The following is an 18,719-nucleotide window of genomic DNA, read 5'->3' as shown; positions in this document are numbered from 1 at the left end:
TTTTTTTTTTATTTTTTATCTAAATTTAACATTTTAATTTAACACTCACATTTTTTATTTTATTTTTTTATCACACATTATTTAAATATTTATATCACCAACACACTCACACTCTTTTTTTTTTATTGTTTTTTTTTTTTCTGTTAAATTCAAAATTAATAATAAACACACACCAACACTTATATTTAAATAAATTTGAATTTAAATAATATCAATTTTATTTTGTAATATTAAAAAATAATTTATTGTTAACAGACTTTTGTTATTTTAAAAGATTTATAATATTTCTTTCGTTTTGTTAATACATTAAAAAATAGTTCTTTATTTATATTTTACTTAGTAATATAATAGATAGTTTTAAACATGAGTAGTGTATGTATATTAGATTATATTTATATTAATAATAATAAAATAATTTAAACCTCCTTTTTTTTATTTATTTTTATTTTTTATTTTTAATAATTTATAATTATAAATAATTAATATTATATTCATTTTTCAATTTTCATTTTGTTTTTAATAAATTGTATATTGTTTTTTATAAACACAATCATATTAATTACTATTTTTATTAACTATAAAATTTATTTACATTTTTTTTTAAAATCAAATTAAAACAGATGGAATTTAACCCACCAAAAGACATGAAGCGTCTCCAAAAAAAGATGAATATCTTTGAAGGATCAACTCACATGCATAGAATTAATATTTTTAGACCAAATGTTAATATTAAAGATAACACAAACTCTATTACAATCACATTCGAATTACCAGGAATAAATAAAGACCATGTTTCAGTCGAAGTAACTAAAGATAACTCATTAGTAATCAGTGGTGAAAAGAAATCAAGATTATCATTTGATTCTATATCATCATTATCATCAACACAACAATCTACCAATACAAACAATAATACCAATAGCGCCAATGATTCTTCATCAACATCATCAACACCAACTATTCCATCCAATAATAACAATAGTAACAACAACAATACCACAACAACAACAATTAGAAAGTTTATTAGATCATTTAAATTACCAAATGGCACAGATCCATCTAAAATTAAAGCTTCAATGGATGATGGTTTATTAGTTATTGAAGTACCAAAAAGCTCAATCGAAACTGATAAAGTTAAAATACCCATTTTATCAAGATTATAATAAAAAAACAACAAAAAAAAAAAAAAAAAAAAAAAAAAAAAAAAAGCCAAATAACCCTTGTTTTTTTTTCCAAACATATAAACCCACCCTGGAAATGAGTTAAATAAAATAAGAAAAATTGGTTTTTTCCTCTTTTTTTTTTTTTAAAAAAAAAGTAATAAAATTATAATTTTTTTTTTTTTTTTTTTAGATAAATATCTGTTCTTTTGTATATTTATAATCATATCCTTCTTATGCATATGATCAAAATTATTTAGTAAAATTTTATTAAATATTTTTAAATTAATTTATATTATATCTATAAATTTAATTGTAGTTAAAATTATTTCCATTGTTATTAAAGTTATTAAAATTAAAATTGTTACCATTGTTATTAAACATATTATTATTATTATTATTATTATTATTGTTATTAAAATTTGGATTAAATTGGGTCATATTAAAATTGTTATTATTGTTATTAAATGAATTGAAATTGCCATTGCTAGTGTTATTATTAAAATTTAAATTATTGCTACCAAAATTATTATTAAAACCCATATTATTGTTAAAGTTACTACTGTTGTTATTGTTGAAAACAAAATTATTGTTATCCACTACAGGGCTGTTGTTAAAGTTATTAAAATTATTATTGAACCCATTATTGTTAAAGTTATTATTATTAAAAGAATTATTATTTACAAAATTATTATTATTAAAATTATTATCCATACACATATTGTTTATAGTATCATTATTGGTATTGAAATTAAAGTTATTACTAAAATTATTATTATCAAAATAACCGACGCCACTTGTATTAAAATTATTATCTAAATTACTCTTGATCGGATCGTCACCACCCGGTATAACTGGAACATCGTCGTCTTTATATTCAATTTGTTCCTCTTCAGGTTCTTTTGGTGTGTCGGGGATATTATTACCAAAATAAACTTCCATTAATGTTGAGTTTTCTCTTTGGGCCTGTATATCTTTTTCTAAACTGTCATAACCAAATTGTTTGATATCCTGTAAAACTGCTGGGTCGATTGGTATTGGTTGGTACCATTCAATCATTGTAGCTGTTTGTTTATTTGATGAGAAGGTTTCATCTGGATCAAATTGCTGCTGTTGAGCATCTCCAGATGCAATATCTTCTTTACAAAATTCTTTAACACTAACTAATTTATCATCATTTTCCCATTTAATATTAACTCTACCTTTTGAAGATTTTTTACGATTTGGATCTGGTACTGGTGTATCATCTTCTTTTGGTGGCTGTTCCCATATATCTAAAGAGTCTAATACTGATGCTGATGGGTCACTAGAACCGCTTGGTTTAATGACAGTTTTACTTTGACTTTTCAATTCTTGAACTTTTTTATCAACCATTGCTGCTGTAATTAGTTTTGAGCCTTTTGCACTGATTATGGTTGGTTGTTCTTGTGGTGAAGTTGATGATACTGTAATTGATGTGGTCGAGGTTTGTTCTTTTTTTATTGGTGGTGGCTTTTTAGTACTACTTGTTATTGTTGTGGTTGTGGTTGTACTTGTGGAGGGTGATGTTTGGTTTGTTGTTGGTGATGAGGAAGATGAAGAGGAGGATGAAGGTAAAGTGGTCGATGAGGATGAAGAAGATGCTGTAGATGATGAAGATGACGAGGAAGATGAGGTTAATGTTGAAGAGGAAGATAGTTTGTTCATAAACAAGTCGTCATAATCTTTAATAACTGATTTCTTTGGTTGTGTAGAAGTTGCAGGTGCTGTAGTTGGTTTCTTTGAATCTACCTCTATTGTTTTTATTTTTTTGCTCGAATCCACAGCTGGAGTATCTCTTTGTCTCTTTTTATCTGTAGTGCTTGATGGTGTTTCGGTGGAGTTAATTAAAACTATCCATTTTTTCTCTAATTCCTCAGCTGCATCCCTAACATTTGGGTTTTGATTCTTTTTAAATGATCTAACTGTTTTACCTATTAACTTTTCAATATGCAAATGTTCGACAGTAACTGGTAAACCTATAAGTCCTTTTAATGCTATAATAATATCTTTGGGTATTGTAATTGTTTCTTGTGCATATTTTAATACTGTATGAATATTTGATAACCCACGTCTTCTAGACCCGTAATGATTGCAATATTAAATGTATTAGTAATGTATATTGAAGATATTTTTTTTTAATTTTTTTTTAATTTTTTTGAAATTTGTTAAATTTTTTTACACAATAAAATTATTATGTGGGAAAAATTACCTTTTTTTACATGCATTGCTCATTTTTGTTTCGATAACCATTAAAAACTCTCTAATTTTGGGCCAGGCTGCAGCTTGTGAAAACTCTTGAATAAATAAGGGAACTCTATCTACTACACTTAGTCCATTCTTTTCGTCTTTCCATGAGATAATCTTTTTTTTAACAGAGGTTTCACTCATATTATTTGTTGTTGCTGTTAAATTATTATTACTATTGTTGTTTGTTAATAGGTTGGTGGCTGATGATGCAGTTGATAGTGATGAGGATGGTGTATTTGCTGATGTGGATGTCGATGAGCCCACTTTAATTTTGTTTTTAAATAAATAGTCTTGGAGTGTTGGTAACTCTTTTTCTGTTGGTGATAAATTTAAATTTGTAAAAATATTTTTTTCTTTTTTTTTATTTTCCAACAAATTTAAATTTTTTGGGTTAATTTGGGATGAATTTAACGTTACATTATTTTTCTTTAAATTATTATTTAAATTATTTAAATTATTTGTATTTATTGATGATGTTTTATTATTATTGTTATTTTGGGGTATTGATTTTTTAATTGCACTGCTTGTTGTTGTATTGGTTGGTGATAATGGTGTTGCTGCGCTAGTTTTTGAATTTTTTGATGTTGGTGGGGTAGGTTTTGCAGAGGTTGTTTTAGATGTTGATTTTATTGGTGATGTTAGTTTTTTTGATTTCTTTGGATCTTTTATTATTTCTTTTGATTTCTTTTTCTTTTTTTCGTCCTCGCTGTCGCTGTCACTGCTACTACTTATATCGCTACTGTCACTACTGTCACTGCTATCACTGCTATCACTGCTATCACTATCGCTACTATCGCTATCACTACTGTCACTGTCTTTTTCTATTAACCCTACAACCTTTTTGCTAGTTTTATTTTGATTTTTACCGATATTGGTAGTGCTAACTTTTTTATTATTTTTTTTGGTATCTGGGTTTACTTTCTTTGCAAGACTATTTTCATTTTTTTCAACCTTCGAATCTTTTTTTTCAATAATTTTAATTGATTCGGTATTATTGATATTATTATTTTTATTACTATTATTATTAATATTGGTAATTGGATACAAATTTGGTACTGGTGTTAAGGTTTTAATAATAGAGGTTGTTAAATTTGGATATCTAAATTCTTGAAGTTGATCAAATCTAATTAAATAGTTGGTTTGTATTTGTATAAATCTCTCTTTTGATGATTGATTGGTTGCTAATTTATCACTTTCCTTATAAAGTTCAGTTAATTTTGAATTTAGATCGTTGAGTTCGTTTATAAATCTGCTGGTTATTATATTACTAAAAAAGTTTGGGTAATCGAATAAAATCTTTTTACTGACTTCGAATAGTTGCTCTTTGGTCGTTGTAGGATTTGTTGCATTTAAACTTTCATACCATTTATCGACAATCATATCTATAAAATATTTGAAATAATATGTTGGTAAAATATTTGCTAATGGTAGTTCAATATATTGTGATATATCTGTAATAAAACTTAATAGTCTATTTGTATTTTCATTATTATAATTGATAATAAAATTATTATTATTATTATTATTATTATTATTATTATTATTATTATTATTATTATTATTATTATTATTATTATTATTATTATTATTATTATTATTATTATTATTATTATTATTATTTGGGTTATTTAAATTATTTATATTATTAGTTATATTACTATTATTACTATTTATATTATTGTTTGCAGAGATACTATTAAAATCATTATTTATACTACTATTACTATTAGTTAAGGGAGTGGTAATAAAAGGACTTTGGTTATTGTTAATCTCTGCAAATGAAGAGGATGATGATAATATACTATGGTTTTCGGTATTTTCTAAACCATTTGATATTTTATTATCTGAACTATCTATATTGCCAAAGTCTAAAATATCACTATTTGTATCAATTTCATTATTCATATTAATATTATTACTATTATTATACATTTGGGTTACTATTATTGGTGTGGATTGGGTTTGGTTATATATTTGATTTTGGAGTTGTTGTTGTTGTATCTGAATCGGTGATTGAATTGGTTGTATTGGTTGTTGGTAATACTGAGGCGATGATAAATTCTGTGGTGATTGAATGGATGGTACATTTTGAGGGAGAGGTGTTTGAATATTTTGTATTTGTTGAGGTTGTAGTGGTGTTTGGTTTATAGATGATTGTAATAGTTGTTGTTTTTTAGATTGGAGGACTCCCGATAGTTCTAAAACTGTTTGTTGCTGTTGTTGTTGTGTTAAAGTTAAAAAATGCTTAATATTACCTGTTACTTGATTGTATTGTTCTTGATTAAGAAAAGGTATAAGTTGTTGAATAATCGAGAGATAATAGGCCTGTAACGGTGTTTGTTGTAATGTTTGTAATGTTTGTGGTTGTGGTTGTGGTGTTTGTTGTAATGTTTGGTGAGGTTGGGGTTGTGATGGTGGAAGCTGATTACTTATCGGGGATGATTGGTTATTTATTGGAGAGTGTTGCTGTTGTTGAAAACCTAATGATGAGTCTAATGTCGATAATGGTTGTTGTTGCTGTTGTTGCTGTTGTCGTAATAGAGACTGTAAATTTTGAAATAATTGATCTTGAGGCGATGTATCACCAATTACATTAAAGTTTGTGGTGTTCATGATCTAACCTCCACAATATTTTCTTTTTTTTTTTTTTTTAATTGTAAGAAACTCTTTTGGAATGAGATTAGATGATGTGATTTATATTTATATAATATAGGTTAAATAATGATATCATACACCCCACACTATATATACACCCATACATAAACCACTTGTCGAGAATAAAATTTTATTATGTAAAATATATATATGTGAAGTGTATATTATTAAATTTATTTATTTATTTATTTATTATTTATTTATTATCAATCTATTTATTTATTTATTTATTTATTTTTATTTGATTTAAAAAAAAAAAAGATTTTTTTGGTTGCTTACTATTTTATAATTCTGTCGTTCTCTATTGAGATATTTGTGTGTGAGTAAAAAGAAAAAAAATAAAAAAAAAAGATAAAGTGAGAAATATATAAAAAGCAAAACCAAACAAAACAAGCAAACCAAAACAAAACAAAATAAAAATAAAAAATATAGAGAAAGGTTATAAAATATTAATATATTGTATTATTAAATAATGAAAAAATTAAAATTTTATTTTTTTTAAAATTTTTTTTTTTTTTTTATTAATTTAAAAAAAAATAAATTTTTTTTTATTTTTTTTTTTAAAATTATCTTATATTTTTTTTTTTTTTTTTTTTTTTTTTATCTATTTGAGATAAATATATATTTCTTTTACCCACTGTCAAACACACACACACCAACACCCCCACCACTTCTAACAAAGGATATGCCTCTATTTAATTTTGTTATTCAATTTATTTAATATTAAAAACACTAACGAGTAGTATTGCTCAAAAATGAATTAATTAATTCAAATTTGGTTTGGGGGAAAATTTTTTCATTTAAAAAAAAAAAAAAAAAAAAAAGATATTTTTTTTTTAAAATCATTTTCGCTTGTTTAATATTTAAACTATAATAATAGAATTATATCATTCTAAATTACCATCAATATCATAATTAACACTCAAAATCAGGGAAGATCAGCCAAATAAATTTTTTTTTTTTTTGTATTGTAACACCAACAAAAAATATGAATTATCACATATCTATATACAGATCCATCCATATAATAATTGTTCCCGGTTTTAGAAATCAATGTTTTAATATCCGAAATATTTAATCAAAATATTTTTCTGACAACACAAAAACACCAATTAATAAATAAAAAATTTTATTCAACCTATTAATTTAAGTGTGTTTTTATGATTTTTATGTGATTTTTATTATATTTATTTTTTTATTAAAAAAAAAAAAAAAACAGATATTTATTTTTTTAAAAAAAAAAATAAATTTTATTATTTTTTATTATTATTACCCCACATAAAATTAGACAAATAGATTTTATAAATGCAAAATATACCAACATATATATATTATAATATTTTATCAAGTATAATTAATCATTTGCTATTTAGTTTAAGGTATGGTAAATATTTTGAGTTATTTTTTGCAAATTCAACTCGAAATGAAATAATAAAATATGCAACCATATCAAAAAAAAGTTTTCAAATAGTTTCCTACGAACTTACTAATAATCTAAATATTGACAACTATAAATTATTAAAATTCTTTTTCGAATCCCCATTCAGTTATAATAATAATAATAATAATAATGATTATAAATTAATTAAATTAAAAGATTCAATAATAATTTATAATGATACTTTTGAAGATTTTAAAAATGAAATCGCTCTTGGACATACAGAGAAATATAAAAACATTATCTTTATCAATGATAATCCATCGGAATTCAGAGGGATTATTTCAGAACTTTCAAGGCTACCAGACAATACCCAGCTTTATTTACTAGTTTGCTTTGAAAATGATGCAGAATTTCTACTTAATGGTGGTTTAAATACCCTTAAAGAAAAAAATTTAAAGAAAATAAAAAGAATTACTATAGATTATGGTAATCCAAATATAATCTATAGAATTTTAAATACAAATATTAAAGATATAATATATTGTGACACTTTGGAGAATGGATTTGACTGTGAAATAATCTTTGATGGATCTCCAACTCGTGCAATTGAAATCGACGACTTATTCTACACCGAAGGAAATCAAAAAACTGTTAATCAAGGTTGTTCTTTATCAAAACTCGAAAAGCTCACTGTGGAATCTCGTCTTGAAGTTTTAATAGAAAGAGTCCACAAGAAAAGAATCGAAATGGCAAAAAAACTAGAATCTAATCATCAGGATGCCCAAATAGAGAATGCAGAGGACAATAGCGACGGTGAAGATAATAACAATAACAATAATGATGATAATGAAAAAATAACTCCAAACATAGATTATTCATATAAAAAAGATTTGGATTATATTGTTGAAAAGCTATCAAATGACCCAGCTCTAAACTCAATCTCATTATCACATTTTTGTTCTTTAGGTCTTTCATGCCAATCATGCAATGGAACCTTAGAAGGCATAAATATTCCAACTATATTTCAAGGTCTCAACACTCTTTTTTCAAATCCCAACACAAAGTTAGAAAATCTTAAACTTTACCTTGGTGGTAATAGCTTAGATGCCAATATAGTTCAAGGCTTATCAAATAATAGATCCATTAAGAACCTTGGTATTGCAGTAGGTTATTTTGAAGATATTATAACAAAGGTTTTAGTTGAAAATCGTAATCAAACCATTCGAAATTTAACAGTTTTTATTACCTCACACCATGATGTAGTCTCTTCATTGGCTTTATTACGTGCACACTCTCAAGACATAGATTTGTACTCTGTTACATTCATTGATAATAGACTTACAGATTTAAGCAAAATCAAAAAAGTAATTTCCGGTTCCCATGATAATGGCAATTATTCAGTCTCCGAAATCAATATCATATCATTCTCTTATATAACCCTTAAAAAAGAGTTTTTCACCACACAACACAATAACACAAAATTCAAATTAATTTTTTAGGGTTATTTTCTCACCACTTATCATACTCATCCATAGTTTGATTTGTAAATTCAAAATCACAACAAAAATAATTTAAAAAAAAAATAATAATCAAATAATAAACATTAAATTCTTAAATAAAAAAATAAAAAAGTGGTTATTTTTAAAACTAATTAAAAGATAGCTATAGTTTTTTTAGATTTTGATTTTTAAATATAAATAAATAATAACTATAAAATTGTAAAAATTAACTATTATTAATAATTGTTTGTATTAAATATATATTTGGGGTTTATCTGTTTAACCATGTAATTTTTTAATTTACAATTTAGGAAGTTTAATTTTCTTCTCATTACTACTATATAGCATAATAAAATATTTTTTAATTGTTTATTCATTAATCTTTTATTGTTTTTTTAAAAATAAATAAATAAAAAATAAATTAAATAAAAGATAATTTTTTAAAAACATTAATTGTTTTTTATTTTTAATAAATTTTTATTTTTTTCAAAACTAGGATATTTTTTTGATGGTAATTATATAATTGTGTATGGTGATATATCAACACAAATTTATGGTTTACACAAAAAAAAAAAAAAAAAAAAAAAAAAAAAAAATCTGTAATTTTAATTTTTTTTATTTTTTTATTTTATTTTTTTTCTTTATAAACCTTTTTTTTTTTTTTTTTATTTTTTAAATTTTTTTTATTAAACGACAGGTATAAAACTCTATTTATAAATAGACAATATATTAATTATACTATTTTAGTTTATACTTTTTTTTTTTTTCAATTCCTAAAACCCGAAAAATAATTTATTTTTTTTTCACATAGGAAAAAAAAAATTTAAAAAAAAAAAGATATCTTTTTTTTTTTTTTTTAATATCAAAATAATTTAAAAAAATGAAAATAATAAATAGATTGGTATTATTATTTTCAATATTTGTATTATCTGCAAATTTAACAGAATCAAGAAATGTTATTTCAATAAGTGGGTTTAAACCTGTCATTACCTCTTCAAATGGTATTAAAACGATTGCCACATACTCAAATGTTACTATTCCATCAACGGCCGATGATGCTTGTAGTTATTGTTCCGCCAATGTAACAAGCTATTATTGCCCAGATTCACAATTATGTATTACCAATGTTACATCTTTAGAAGATTGGCCTTCATGTTCCTCTGGTTGGTGTAATTCAGATAGTTGTCAATGCGAAGCTAAATGTTTAAACTCAATTTGGCCATGTACAAATAATATTGTAGGTATGCTATTTTTAATGGCTGTATATGGTTCAATTTTAGCTTTAGGTGCTAAATTCATTTCAGATGGTTCCGAAGGTCTTTTAGAAATTTTAGATCCAGGTCTTATTGGTGGTTTAGTTTTACCAATTTTATCAGCAGCCCCTGATGCAATTATCATTTTAGTATCTGGTGCTTTTAGTTCAAATCCTCAAGCACAACTTGCAATTGGTATTGGTACATTAGCTGGTTCAACTATTATGCTTTTAACTAGTAAGTATTTATTTATATTTTATTTAAAAAAATAATTTACTAAAAAATTTTTTTAATTTTATTTTATAGTCCCATTTTCATCTTCATTAATTTTAGCAAGATGTGATCTCAGAGGCGGTGAATCAGTAGATGGTGTTTTAACTCATAAATGGAGTCTTACTAAAACTGGTGTTACTGTTGATGATGATACTAAAGTAGGTGCAAAGATTATGATGGGTGTCAGTATTAGTTATTTAATTGTTCAAGGTGTTGCTTTTGCCTATCTTCATGACCCAGAGGATGGTAGAAGAGTAGAAAAATGTAAATATAATTAAGTTTAAAATTAAAAACTCATTTATTTTATATAAATATTTATTAATATATTTATTTTATAATAGGGTTTTCATTGGCTGGTTTAATTGTTTGTGCACTCTTAATGGCTGCATATTGTGTTTACCAAGTAGTACAACCAAAACTTCAAGAAAAGAAAATGGAAAATGCTAAAAAAAATTATTTAACTAAAAGAATTGTACATCATTTCATTCACAACTTAACAATCAAAAAGAACCTCTTTAATCACAATCACGGTGAAGAGGGTTCAAGCAGTAATGAACACAATGAAGAATCACCACTTATTGGTGAAGAGCACAAAAAACTCCCAGTAGATGTCAAAGGTATTGGTTTGAAATGGAAAGCCAAGGCTCATGAAAAAGCACAAAAGAGAGAAGAAACCTCCATCCAAGTCAATGAAGCCAAAGAAGATGGTGATGATCATGAAGAACATGGTCCAATCAATAAAAAGAAAATTGCACTTCAATCAGCTGGTTATTTAATTTTAGGTACTGTATTAGTATCTTTATTCTCTGATCCAATGGTTGACGTCATTTCCGATTTTGGTACAAAATTAAATATTAAATTATTCTTTGTCAGTTTCATTTTAACTCCATTCTGTTCAAATGCATCCGAACTTATTTCTTCACTTATATTTGCCTCAAAGAAGAAGAAACAAAACTCATCTCTTACTTTCTCTGCATTATACGGTAGTTGTTCAATGAACTCTACAATGTGTTTAGGTGTAAGTATAGTTTTTAAAACATTAAAGAAATATTTTTTAATATAAATCTCAAATATGCTAATTTTTTTTTTTTAGATATTCTTTGCTCTTGTTTACTTTAGAAATCTCGTCTGGGAATACTCTGCTGAAACTATTGCAATTCTATTTGTAACTTTAAGTGTTGGTACTTTGGGTGCCACTCAAAATACAATGAAAACCTATATGGCTCCTCTTGTTTTGTCACTATATCCACTTTCTTTGTTATTAGTTTATCTTTTAGAAACTTTCGCAAATTGGCAATAAAGAATATACATATTAAAACTCCCCCCTTTTTTTAAAAAAAAATATATGTGTTAATTTTTTTTAAGTCACTTAAAATAGCTTGTTTGGAATAAAAAAAAATATTTTTTTTAGGAAAAATAGAAATGAATATTTAGAAAAATAGAAATGAAAATTTAAAACTAAATAAAAAAGAAATAAATATTAAGTTTTAGTTAAAAAAAAAAAAGATTTTTTTTATTTAGTTTTTTTATTTGCAACATTCTCTTTTACATGAGCAATCTCCCTTACATTGGTCTGAACATGTGCATGTGGAACATTTACATGAGATTTGTTGATCCTTTGGACAGTGGCATGATTCTTGGCAACAAGTGCACTCTTTTCCTTTACAACATTTACAGCAGTTTGTCTAAATTAAAAAAAGTTTTTTAATTATTAGTATTTATAAAACTATTTTTAAGAATATTATAACTTTTTTATCCTACCATTTTTATTATTTGTTTCTTAATAAATTTAAGTATTGAAATTGAATTTAAAAAAAAAAATAAAAACTCTTAAATTAATTTTAAATTTCAAAAAAAAAAAAAATAAAAAATAAAAAAAATTTAATTAAAAATTTAAATAAATTAAAAAATAAGATTTTTCCTTTTTTGTATTTTTAATAATAAATTATTAAAAATTTAATTTGAAAAAAAAATAAAAACTCTTTCGTGTGTGTGGGTGGAATTTGAATAAAATTATCATTATGTGAATGTAAACCACAAAATTTTTTTCCAATTTAATAATTTAGTTTATATTATTTTAGAAAAACTAATAAAATAATAGTTTTATAAATTATTAAAAAAAATAAAATAATCAAATTTTATTTTTTTATTTTTTTTATTTTTAAATTAAATAATTTTTTTTTTGTTTTTTTGTTTTTTAATAAATAAATAGGTTTTTTTTTAAAATAAAATAAAATAAAATATAATTATTATTATTTAATTATTTATTATTATTATTATTATTATTATTATTATTAATTATTATTTTTATTATTATTATTTAATTTTATTTTATTTTATTTTTTTAATTTTAATTTTTATAAGTTTGCGACTTCTTCCACCATACTTTGTTCGTTACCATTGATACTACTCATTTCAGTTAATTGAACCTGAATTTCCTCAAAACAAGTTTTACAAATTCTAACCTTTTTACCTTGAATATATTGAGATAAATCTTGAACTGGACAACAATCATTACAAAATATTTTACCACATTTTCTACAATGATGCTAAAAAATAAAAAAATAAAAAATTAATATTTGTTTTTATATTGCACCCAATTTTTTTTTTTACTACTTACTCTTCTTCTTGTCATTGTAAAACTACTAGTACATAACATACAAGCTTTTGTCATTTGATCTTTTAACCAAATTGTTTTTGTTGATTTCTTTAAATCATTTGATGAGTCACTTTTTTCTTCAGTGCCAATTGGAGTGTTTTTATCCAAAGCATTGAAAAGTTCAGCAGGTGACATTGAACCACGTCTTTCATAAATATTAGCTCTTTGTTGTAAACATTCTGGATTTTGACCAACTAATTTATCAATAACCTCATTTAATAATTTCATCCATGATAATTTTTCTTCACTTGATTTAGCACTTAAAAAGTATGTTTTATCTTTTGAAATAATTTGAAAAAGATTATTATATCTTTGAGTATCTGGTATATCTTTAACCCAACAAGATAATAAAGGGAATGTTGCCTATATTCAAATTAAATAATAATTTATATTAATATTTTTTGATTTTTGATTATTATAATATTAAACTTACTTTATATCTGTAGGTATCTTTTCTTTCTTTTTTACAATAAATTAATAAATCGTTAAATAAAAAAAAGTGTCTATTATTTACAACACGATCAGATATTTTTTTAAGATCACCTTCTTTTAAGAAATGACGAGTTGGTGTTACAATATCTTCTTCTAAACCATTTAAACTATTTTGAATATCCAATACTTTATGTGCAATTTGATACTCTGCTAATTTTTCATCGATTTCATTTGCTGATTTTGAAATTTCATCATTACCACCTATTAAATCTTGATAATCTACATGGTCGGTTGGTGTATGTTTAATAATTGATTCTAACAATAAACGATAACGGGGAATTCTTTGAATGGGCATAATAAGGTAAGCTGAAAGATTTAAACCTTTTGATGCTGGTTTCTCTAAACATTTTTGAAGGAATTGAGAAAATTGTGAATTTGATTTCATTAAACTTCGAATAGTTAACATACTGCCGTTATATGCATTTGAATAAATTTTGTATGATTTTAAATATGGGCTCATTTTTTTGAAAACATCACCAAGCTTTTGAGTATCTGACCATTTTGTAATTCTATCTTCAAAATCAACTAAAAAGGTTTTGTGGACATTGAAAATAGTTTCAATATTTGAAAAAATTTGATTGATTTCTTCCATATTAAGGATTTTATCTTTTGAATTTACTTTATCTCTTAATGGTAATAAAAAGATGGTAATGATTCTATTTAAATTATTTACATATTTCTTTTCTGTTGATAATAACTCTTGAACTAAATAATTTCTTTGAATTTTATCTGCATTTGGATCTTTTGGTTTTTTATTTGAAATTTGTGGTGAGGTGGATGTCGATGATGATGGTGATGTAGATGTGGATGTGGATGCAGATGTTGTTGATGATTCATTTGCAGCCCCACCCATGTTATTAGGTTTATTGAATTTATTATTGTTATTATTACTATTATTGCTAGTTGCTGATGAAGAGGATGCTCTTGGTGTTGTAGATTCATCTTCATCGCTACTTAATTTTTCACTTGTTTCATCATCGTCGTTTATAACCTTTTTTAAAAACAATCTTTGGGCGTCATTTGAGGTTGTTGATGGGGTAGGTCTATTTATTGGAGTTGGTTTTAATTTAGGTACCACTATAGTTCCTGCAGATGATTGTAATTCATTTCTTGGTGGTAAAGCTGGTTTTTTAGGTGTTGGTTTGGATATATTATTATTACTATTATTTAATGGGTTATGTGATGGTTGGGGTTTTAATGGTGGTGATGATGAAAACTGTACTGGTGATTGTGTATTTTGTCTTGATAGAGGTGGTTTCATTGATGCAAAACCGTTTCCATTAGAAGGTGAAAAAGATGGTAGCGATGATGTTGATGAATTTAAGCTACTGCAGGTACTTGTATTTGTGCTTGTATTTGTGTTTGTATTATTATTATTGTTATGATCAATTGATTGTGATAGTGCTGGTCTTCCTGCTGGGAGTGGTGGTGAGGGTTTTTTAAATGATGGTAATTCTCCAACAGACGATGATAAATTTGGTTTTTGTTGAAGTTGAAAAGCTGATGGTTTTTTAAATGTAGATGGAGTAGGTTGGGTTGGTGTAGATGACAATGAAGGTGAAGAGGATGGCGAGGATGAAGGTGAAGAGGAGGATGCTGCTGCTGCTGCTGCATTTTTAAATTTGTGTAAAACTGATGGTAAAGTTGGTGTTGATGATGATAGTGTAGCACCTGAGGATGATGATGCAGATGATTCCTGTTGTTGTGAGGTACTTGGTTTTAAAATTGGTCTTGGGGCTGGTTTTATTGTTATTGGAGAAGGAGATGGTGAGGGTGATGGTGATGAACTATTTACAGATTGTTTTTCTTTTAATTGTTTTGCTACAGAACTAACTGATAATCTTTTGACTCCATTATTTGGATCTGTTGTTGATGTTGTTGTATCAATAGATGAGAAAACTGAACTTGCTGGAGGTGGTGCCTCTTTTTCTTTTTTTGTACCAAAAAATCTTGTACCTTTGCTAACTGAGCTCATTTTTTATATTTATTTTTCTATTTATATGATTGTTATAGCTTTGATATAAAAAAAGTGGTGTGGTTTGGTGTGTGGATTAAAATATGACTTTTTTAAAGAAAAAAAATTTTAAAAAACAAAAAAAAATTAAAAAAGGGTGTGTGATTTGGTGATTGGATTGTTTGATTATTATTTTTTTTTTTTTTTTAAAAATTATTATAATTTTAAATTTAAAATAATTTAATAATATTATAAAAACTTTAAAGTTTAATATAGTACAAAATAAATAAATAAAAAAAACTAAACTATTTACAAAAAGAAATAAATATTTATATAGATACTGATGAAAAAAAAAAAAAAAAAAAAAAAAAAAAAATTAAAAATAAATATAAACTATATAAAATATTAAAATTTTAAAATAAAAAAATAAAAATAAAAAGAAAATTATAAAGGGAAACAAAAAAAATCACAGAAAGCGGTGTGCTAAAAAAAAAAAAAAAAAAAAAAATTTTGAAAAAAAAAAAAAAAATTAAAAAAAAAATTTTGATTTTTTCTTTTCATATAAAATTAGCTTTTTTGTGGTTCTTTATTAATATTTAAAATATGTATTTATATACCCACTTCCCCATTTGATTAAATATAAATTATTTAATTTTAAATTACATTTACATTATTTTAAATTCCAAATTGAATAAAATTAATTTTATTTTAAAAGTAAAAACAAAATTTAAAAATAATAACACATCACACACTCACACAACCACACATTCAATTAAACGGGTTCTTTAATCCAATATATTCTCATACACTAAATTTATTCGTTTTGATTTAAAAATAAATCTATTTTTAAATTTTAATATTTTCAAGTAATTGATTTGTTGAAAAAAAAAAAAAAAAAAAAAAAAAAAAAGTCCCAAATTGTTTGAATAAAAAACAAAAATAAATAATATTTGCTTTTTTTCTTTTTATTTTAAAATTTGTAAAAAATAACATTTTGTAAAATTTGTTCCTGGGTCAGTGTTGAGTTTTTATATTTTTTATTTTTTGAGGTGAATGGTGATGGCACTGATTCGTCATTAAGAATAAAATCTACTTTGATATTTGGATATTTGAAAAAGTGTTTCTCTAAAAAGTTTGGGGTTTCGCACGACCTTGGCATAAATTCTAAACTGAAATGAATTTCAATGTTTTTTAAAGTTTCTGAATGATTTTTTAAAAGATGGTCAAAGAATGAAAAGTCATAAATAAAAGGTATATTTGCATCGTGTTGAAAGTTTCTTATTATTGAAATTGAAAAGAATTCGATTGAATGTTTTCCTTCGTCGTTGGTTACAATGTGTGTGATTAGATCATTTGCATTGATTTGATTATATGGACGATTGATGAACCCTGAATTACTAATATTATTATAACCATAGTAATTTGAAATTACTAATCTCTTTAAATTGGGCATTTGAGGTGGATATATTAAATAATCTCTTTCTAAATAACGTGTTTTGTATATATATGATATATTGTCTATATAGTTTCTTTCGATTTGCTGATTATTATCCAATCTTATAAATAACTCTTCTACTCTGCTGAAGGAATGCTTAATGTTACTATTTTCAATGGTTGTTGGTAGATATTTTATAGACTCGTAGTTTAAATAGAGTGGTGGATGTTTAACCATGCAATATTCGCTGTTGAAGTTGATTTTATTAAATATAGGAAATGAATAGCCGCTAATTACTTTTGAAAAAATATTTAATAATCTTTTTGAAACCAATCCGTATGAAATATCAATTGGGATATTATCTCTTTCATAAAAGAATTTATTTGGAGTTTTTTCAATTTCACTTTCATTGTAAATTATATAATCAAATATTTTGCCTATAATAATATTATCCAAATAAATATTATGATTATAATAATCCAAATCCATTTCTTCTATATTATTTTGAATATTATTATTATTGTTGTTGTTGTTGTTATTACTATTAATAATATTACCATAGATATTTCTTCTTTTTTGGTAGTCTATTATTAATTCAAAATCACTACTATTATTATTTGATATTATTACGCCATTGTTTTTTTTATTTTCTAATATTTGCTTTGTTATTCTAATTAGTTCAGCTTGATTATTATTTATCTTTAATGTTGATTCTAAATTTGTTACTTTATCAAAAAACTGTTTATTATCTACTAAATTAAATAATATTTGGACTTTCTCTTTTAATAGTTGCTTTTTTTCTGTTTTTATAAAACCATCCAACTATATTAAATAAAAAAAAAAAGAAATTAATATATTACATTTAAAAATATAGATTTGATTTTCTTACTCTTGGATCAATTAAAATCTTGTAAAATAAATTTGAAAAGCTTTTACCAGTTTTCATAATATTTAAAAATTTTAATAAAGAAAATATTTCTATATCTTTATCAAAGAAAATACTTGTTGTAAAAGCAATGAAATAATCTTCAAATATATAATGTGCCATTTTAGGGTGATGGTAATTTAAAAAATAAACGACTGAAAAATATTTCATTGATTTTGTAATATTATTACTGCTATTATTACTATTATTATTATTAATAATACTATTGTTACTATCATCATCATCATTATTATTATTATTGCTATTAAATGATGGAGGAATTGATGATTTTAAAAAAATGTTGAAAATATCAAATGATTCGTCTAATGGTATAATGCCACCACCAACAAATATTTCATTTTTTATATAGTTTTTAAGTGTTAAATCTATTTCTGGATTTTGAATAAACCAATTTATTAAATTTGTTATATTTTTTTTATTTAGTATATTATTTTTAAATGTGTAATCATAAACAATTTCTTGATAGTGACTAAAATCATTGATTTTGACATCCTGATATTTTGAACTGTTTTTATTATAGAACAGATCACTAAAATCGTTTACTTCTTTTAAATATTTAATTTCTAAAATTTCTGAATCCATTTATTTGTAAATTATTTAATTTTAATAAACTGTGATGAATGATGATAAAAATTAAAAAAAAAAAATTAAAAAAATTAAAAAAAAAAAATTATAAAAAATTAAATTAAAAAATTAAAAAAATTAATAAATAATATAAATGGAAATTTTTTAAAAAAAATAATT

The 18,719-nt window shown here is 24.0% G+C and overlaps 7 protein-coding genes across 7 annotated transcripts; 3 read left to right on the top strand and 4 right to left on the bottom strand.

The window, feature by feature from the left end:
- Positions 1-363: 363 nt before the first annotated feature.
- On the top strand, positions 364-1,163 carry DICPUDRAFT_79753 (uncharacterized protein; the record flags this gene model as incomplete). The annotated part of the gene is made up of 2 exons (XM_003288938.1): positions 364-372; positions 621-1,163. The coding sequence occupies 2 exons, from the start codon at positions 364-366 to the stop codon at positions 1,161-1,163; spliced, it is 552 nt and encodes a 183-aa protein (XP_003288986.1).
- A 306-nt stretch (positions 1,164-1,469) lies between these two features.
- DICPUDRAFT_79752 (uncharacterized protein) lies at positions 1,470-6,041 on the bottom strand (the record flags this gene model as incomplete). The annotated part of the gene is made up of 2 exons (XM_003288928.1): positions 1,470-3,255; positions 3,391-6,041. 2 exons carry the CDS (start codon positions 6,039-6,041, stop codon positions 1,470-1,472), a joined length of 4,437 nt encoding a protein of 1,478 aa, XP_003288976.1.
- A 1,324-nt stretch (positions 6,042-7,365) lies between these two features.
- Positions 7,366-9,037, top strand: DICPUDRAFT_98199 (uncharacterized protein). The gene has a single exon (XM_003288937.1). The coding sequence runs from the start codon at positions 7,389-7,391 to the stop codon at positions 8,961-8,963; it is 1,575 nt and encodes a 524-aa protein (XP_003288985.1). The 5' UTR covers positions 7,366-7,388; the 3' UTR covers positions 8,964-9,037.
- An 806-nt stretch (positions 9,038-9,843) lies between these two features.
- On the top strand, positions 9,844-11,789 carry DICPUDRAFT_153287 (uncharacterized protein; the record flags this gene model as incomplete). The annotated part of the gene is made up of 4 exons (XM_003288936.1): positions 9,844-10,453; positions 10,523-10,753; positions 10,831-11,507; positions 11,583-11,789. The coding sequence occupies 4 exons, from the start codon at positions 9,844-9,846 to the stop codon at positions 11,787-11,789; spliced, it is 1,725 nt and encodes a 574-aa protein (XP_003288984.1).
- A 190-nt stretch (positions 11,790-11,979) lies between these two features.
- Positions 11,980-12,283, bottom strand: DICPUDRAFT_48272 (uncharacterized protein). The gene is made up of 2 exons (XM_003288927.1): positions 12,251-12,283; positions 11,980-12,174 (listed from the first exon to the last, which is right to left on the bottom strand). Exons 1-2 carry the CDS (start codon positions 12,251-12,253, stop codon positions 12,016-12,018), a joined length of 162 nt encoding a protein of 53 aa, XP_003288975.1. The 5' UTR covers positions 12,254-12,283; the 3' UTR covers positions 11,980-12,015.
- Positions 12,284-12,846: 563 nt separating this feature from the next.
- Positions 12,847-15,615, bottom strand: DICPUDRAFT_153285 (uncharacterized protein; the record flags this gene model as incomplete). The annotated part of the gene is made up of 3 exons (XM_003288926.1): positions 12,847-13,038; positions 13,110-13,511; positions 13,582-15,615. The coding sequence occupies 3 exons, from the start codon at positions 15,613-15,615 to the stop codon at positions 12,847-12,849; spliced, it is 2,628 nt and encodes an 875-aa protein (XP_003288974.1).
- A 949-nt stretch (positions 15,616-16,564) lies between these two features.
- On the bottom strand, positions 16,565-18,557 carry DICPUDRAFT_79748 (uncharacterized protein; the record flags this gene model as incomplete). The annotated part of the gene is made up of 2 exons (XM_003288925.1): positions 16,565-17,851; positions 17,919-18,557. 2 exons carry the CDS (start codon positions 18,555-18,557, stop codon positions 16,565-16,567), a joined length of 1,926 nt encoding a protein of 641 aa, XP_003288973.1.
- Between the last annotated feature and the right edge of the window lie 162 nt (positions 18,558-18,719).

The sequence above is a fragment of the Dictyostelium purpureum genome, assembly GCF_000190715.1.
Source record: "Dictyostelium purpureum unplaced genomic scaffold DICPUscaffold_155, whole genome shotgun sequence".
Taxonomy (NCBI): Eukaryota; Evosea; class Eumycetozoa; order Dictyosteliales; family Dictyosteliaceae; genus Dictyostelium; species Dictyostelium purpureum.
Note: the sequence above shows the minus strand (reverse complement) of the source record. Positions and strands in the feature narration are given on the sequence as shown.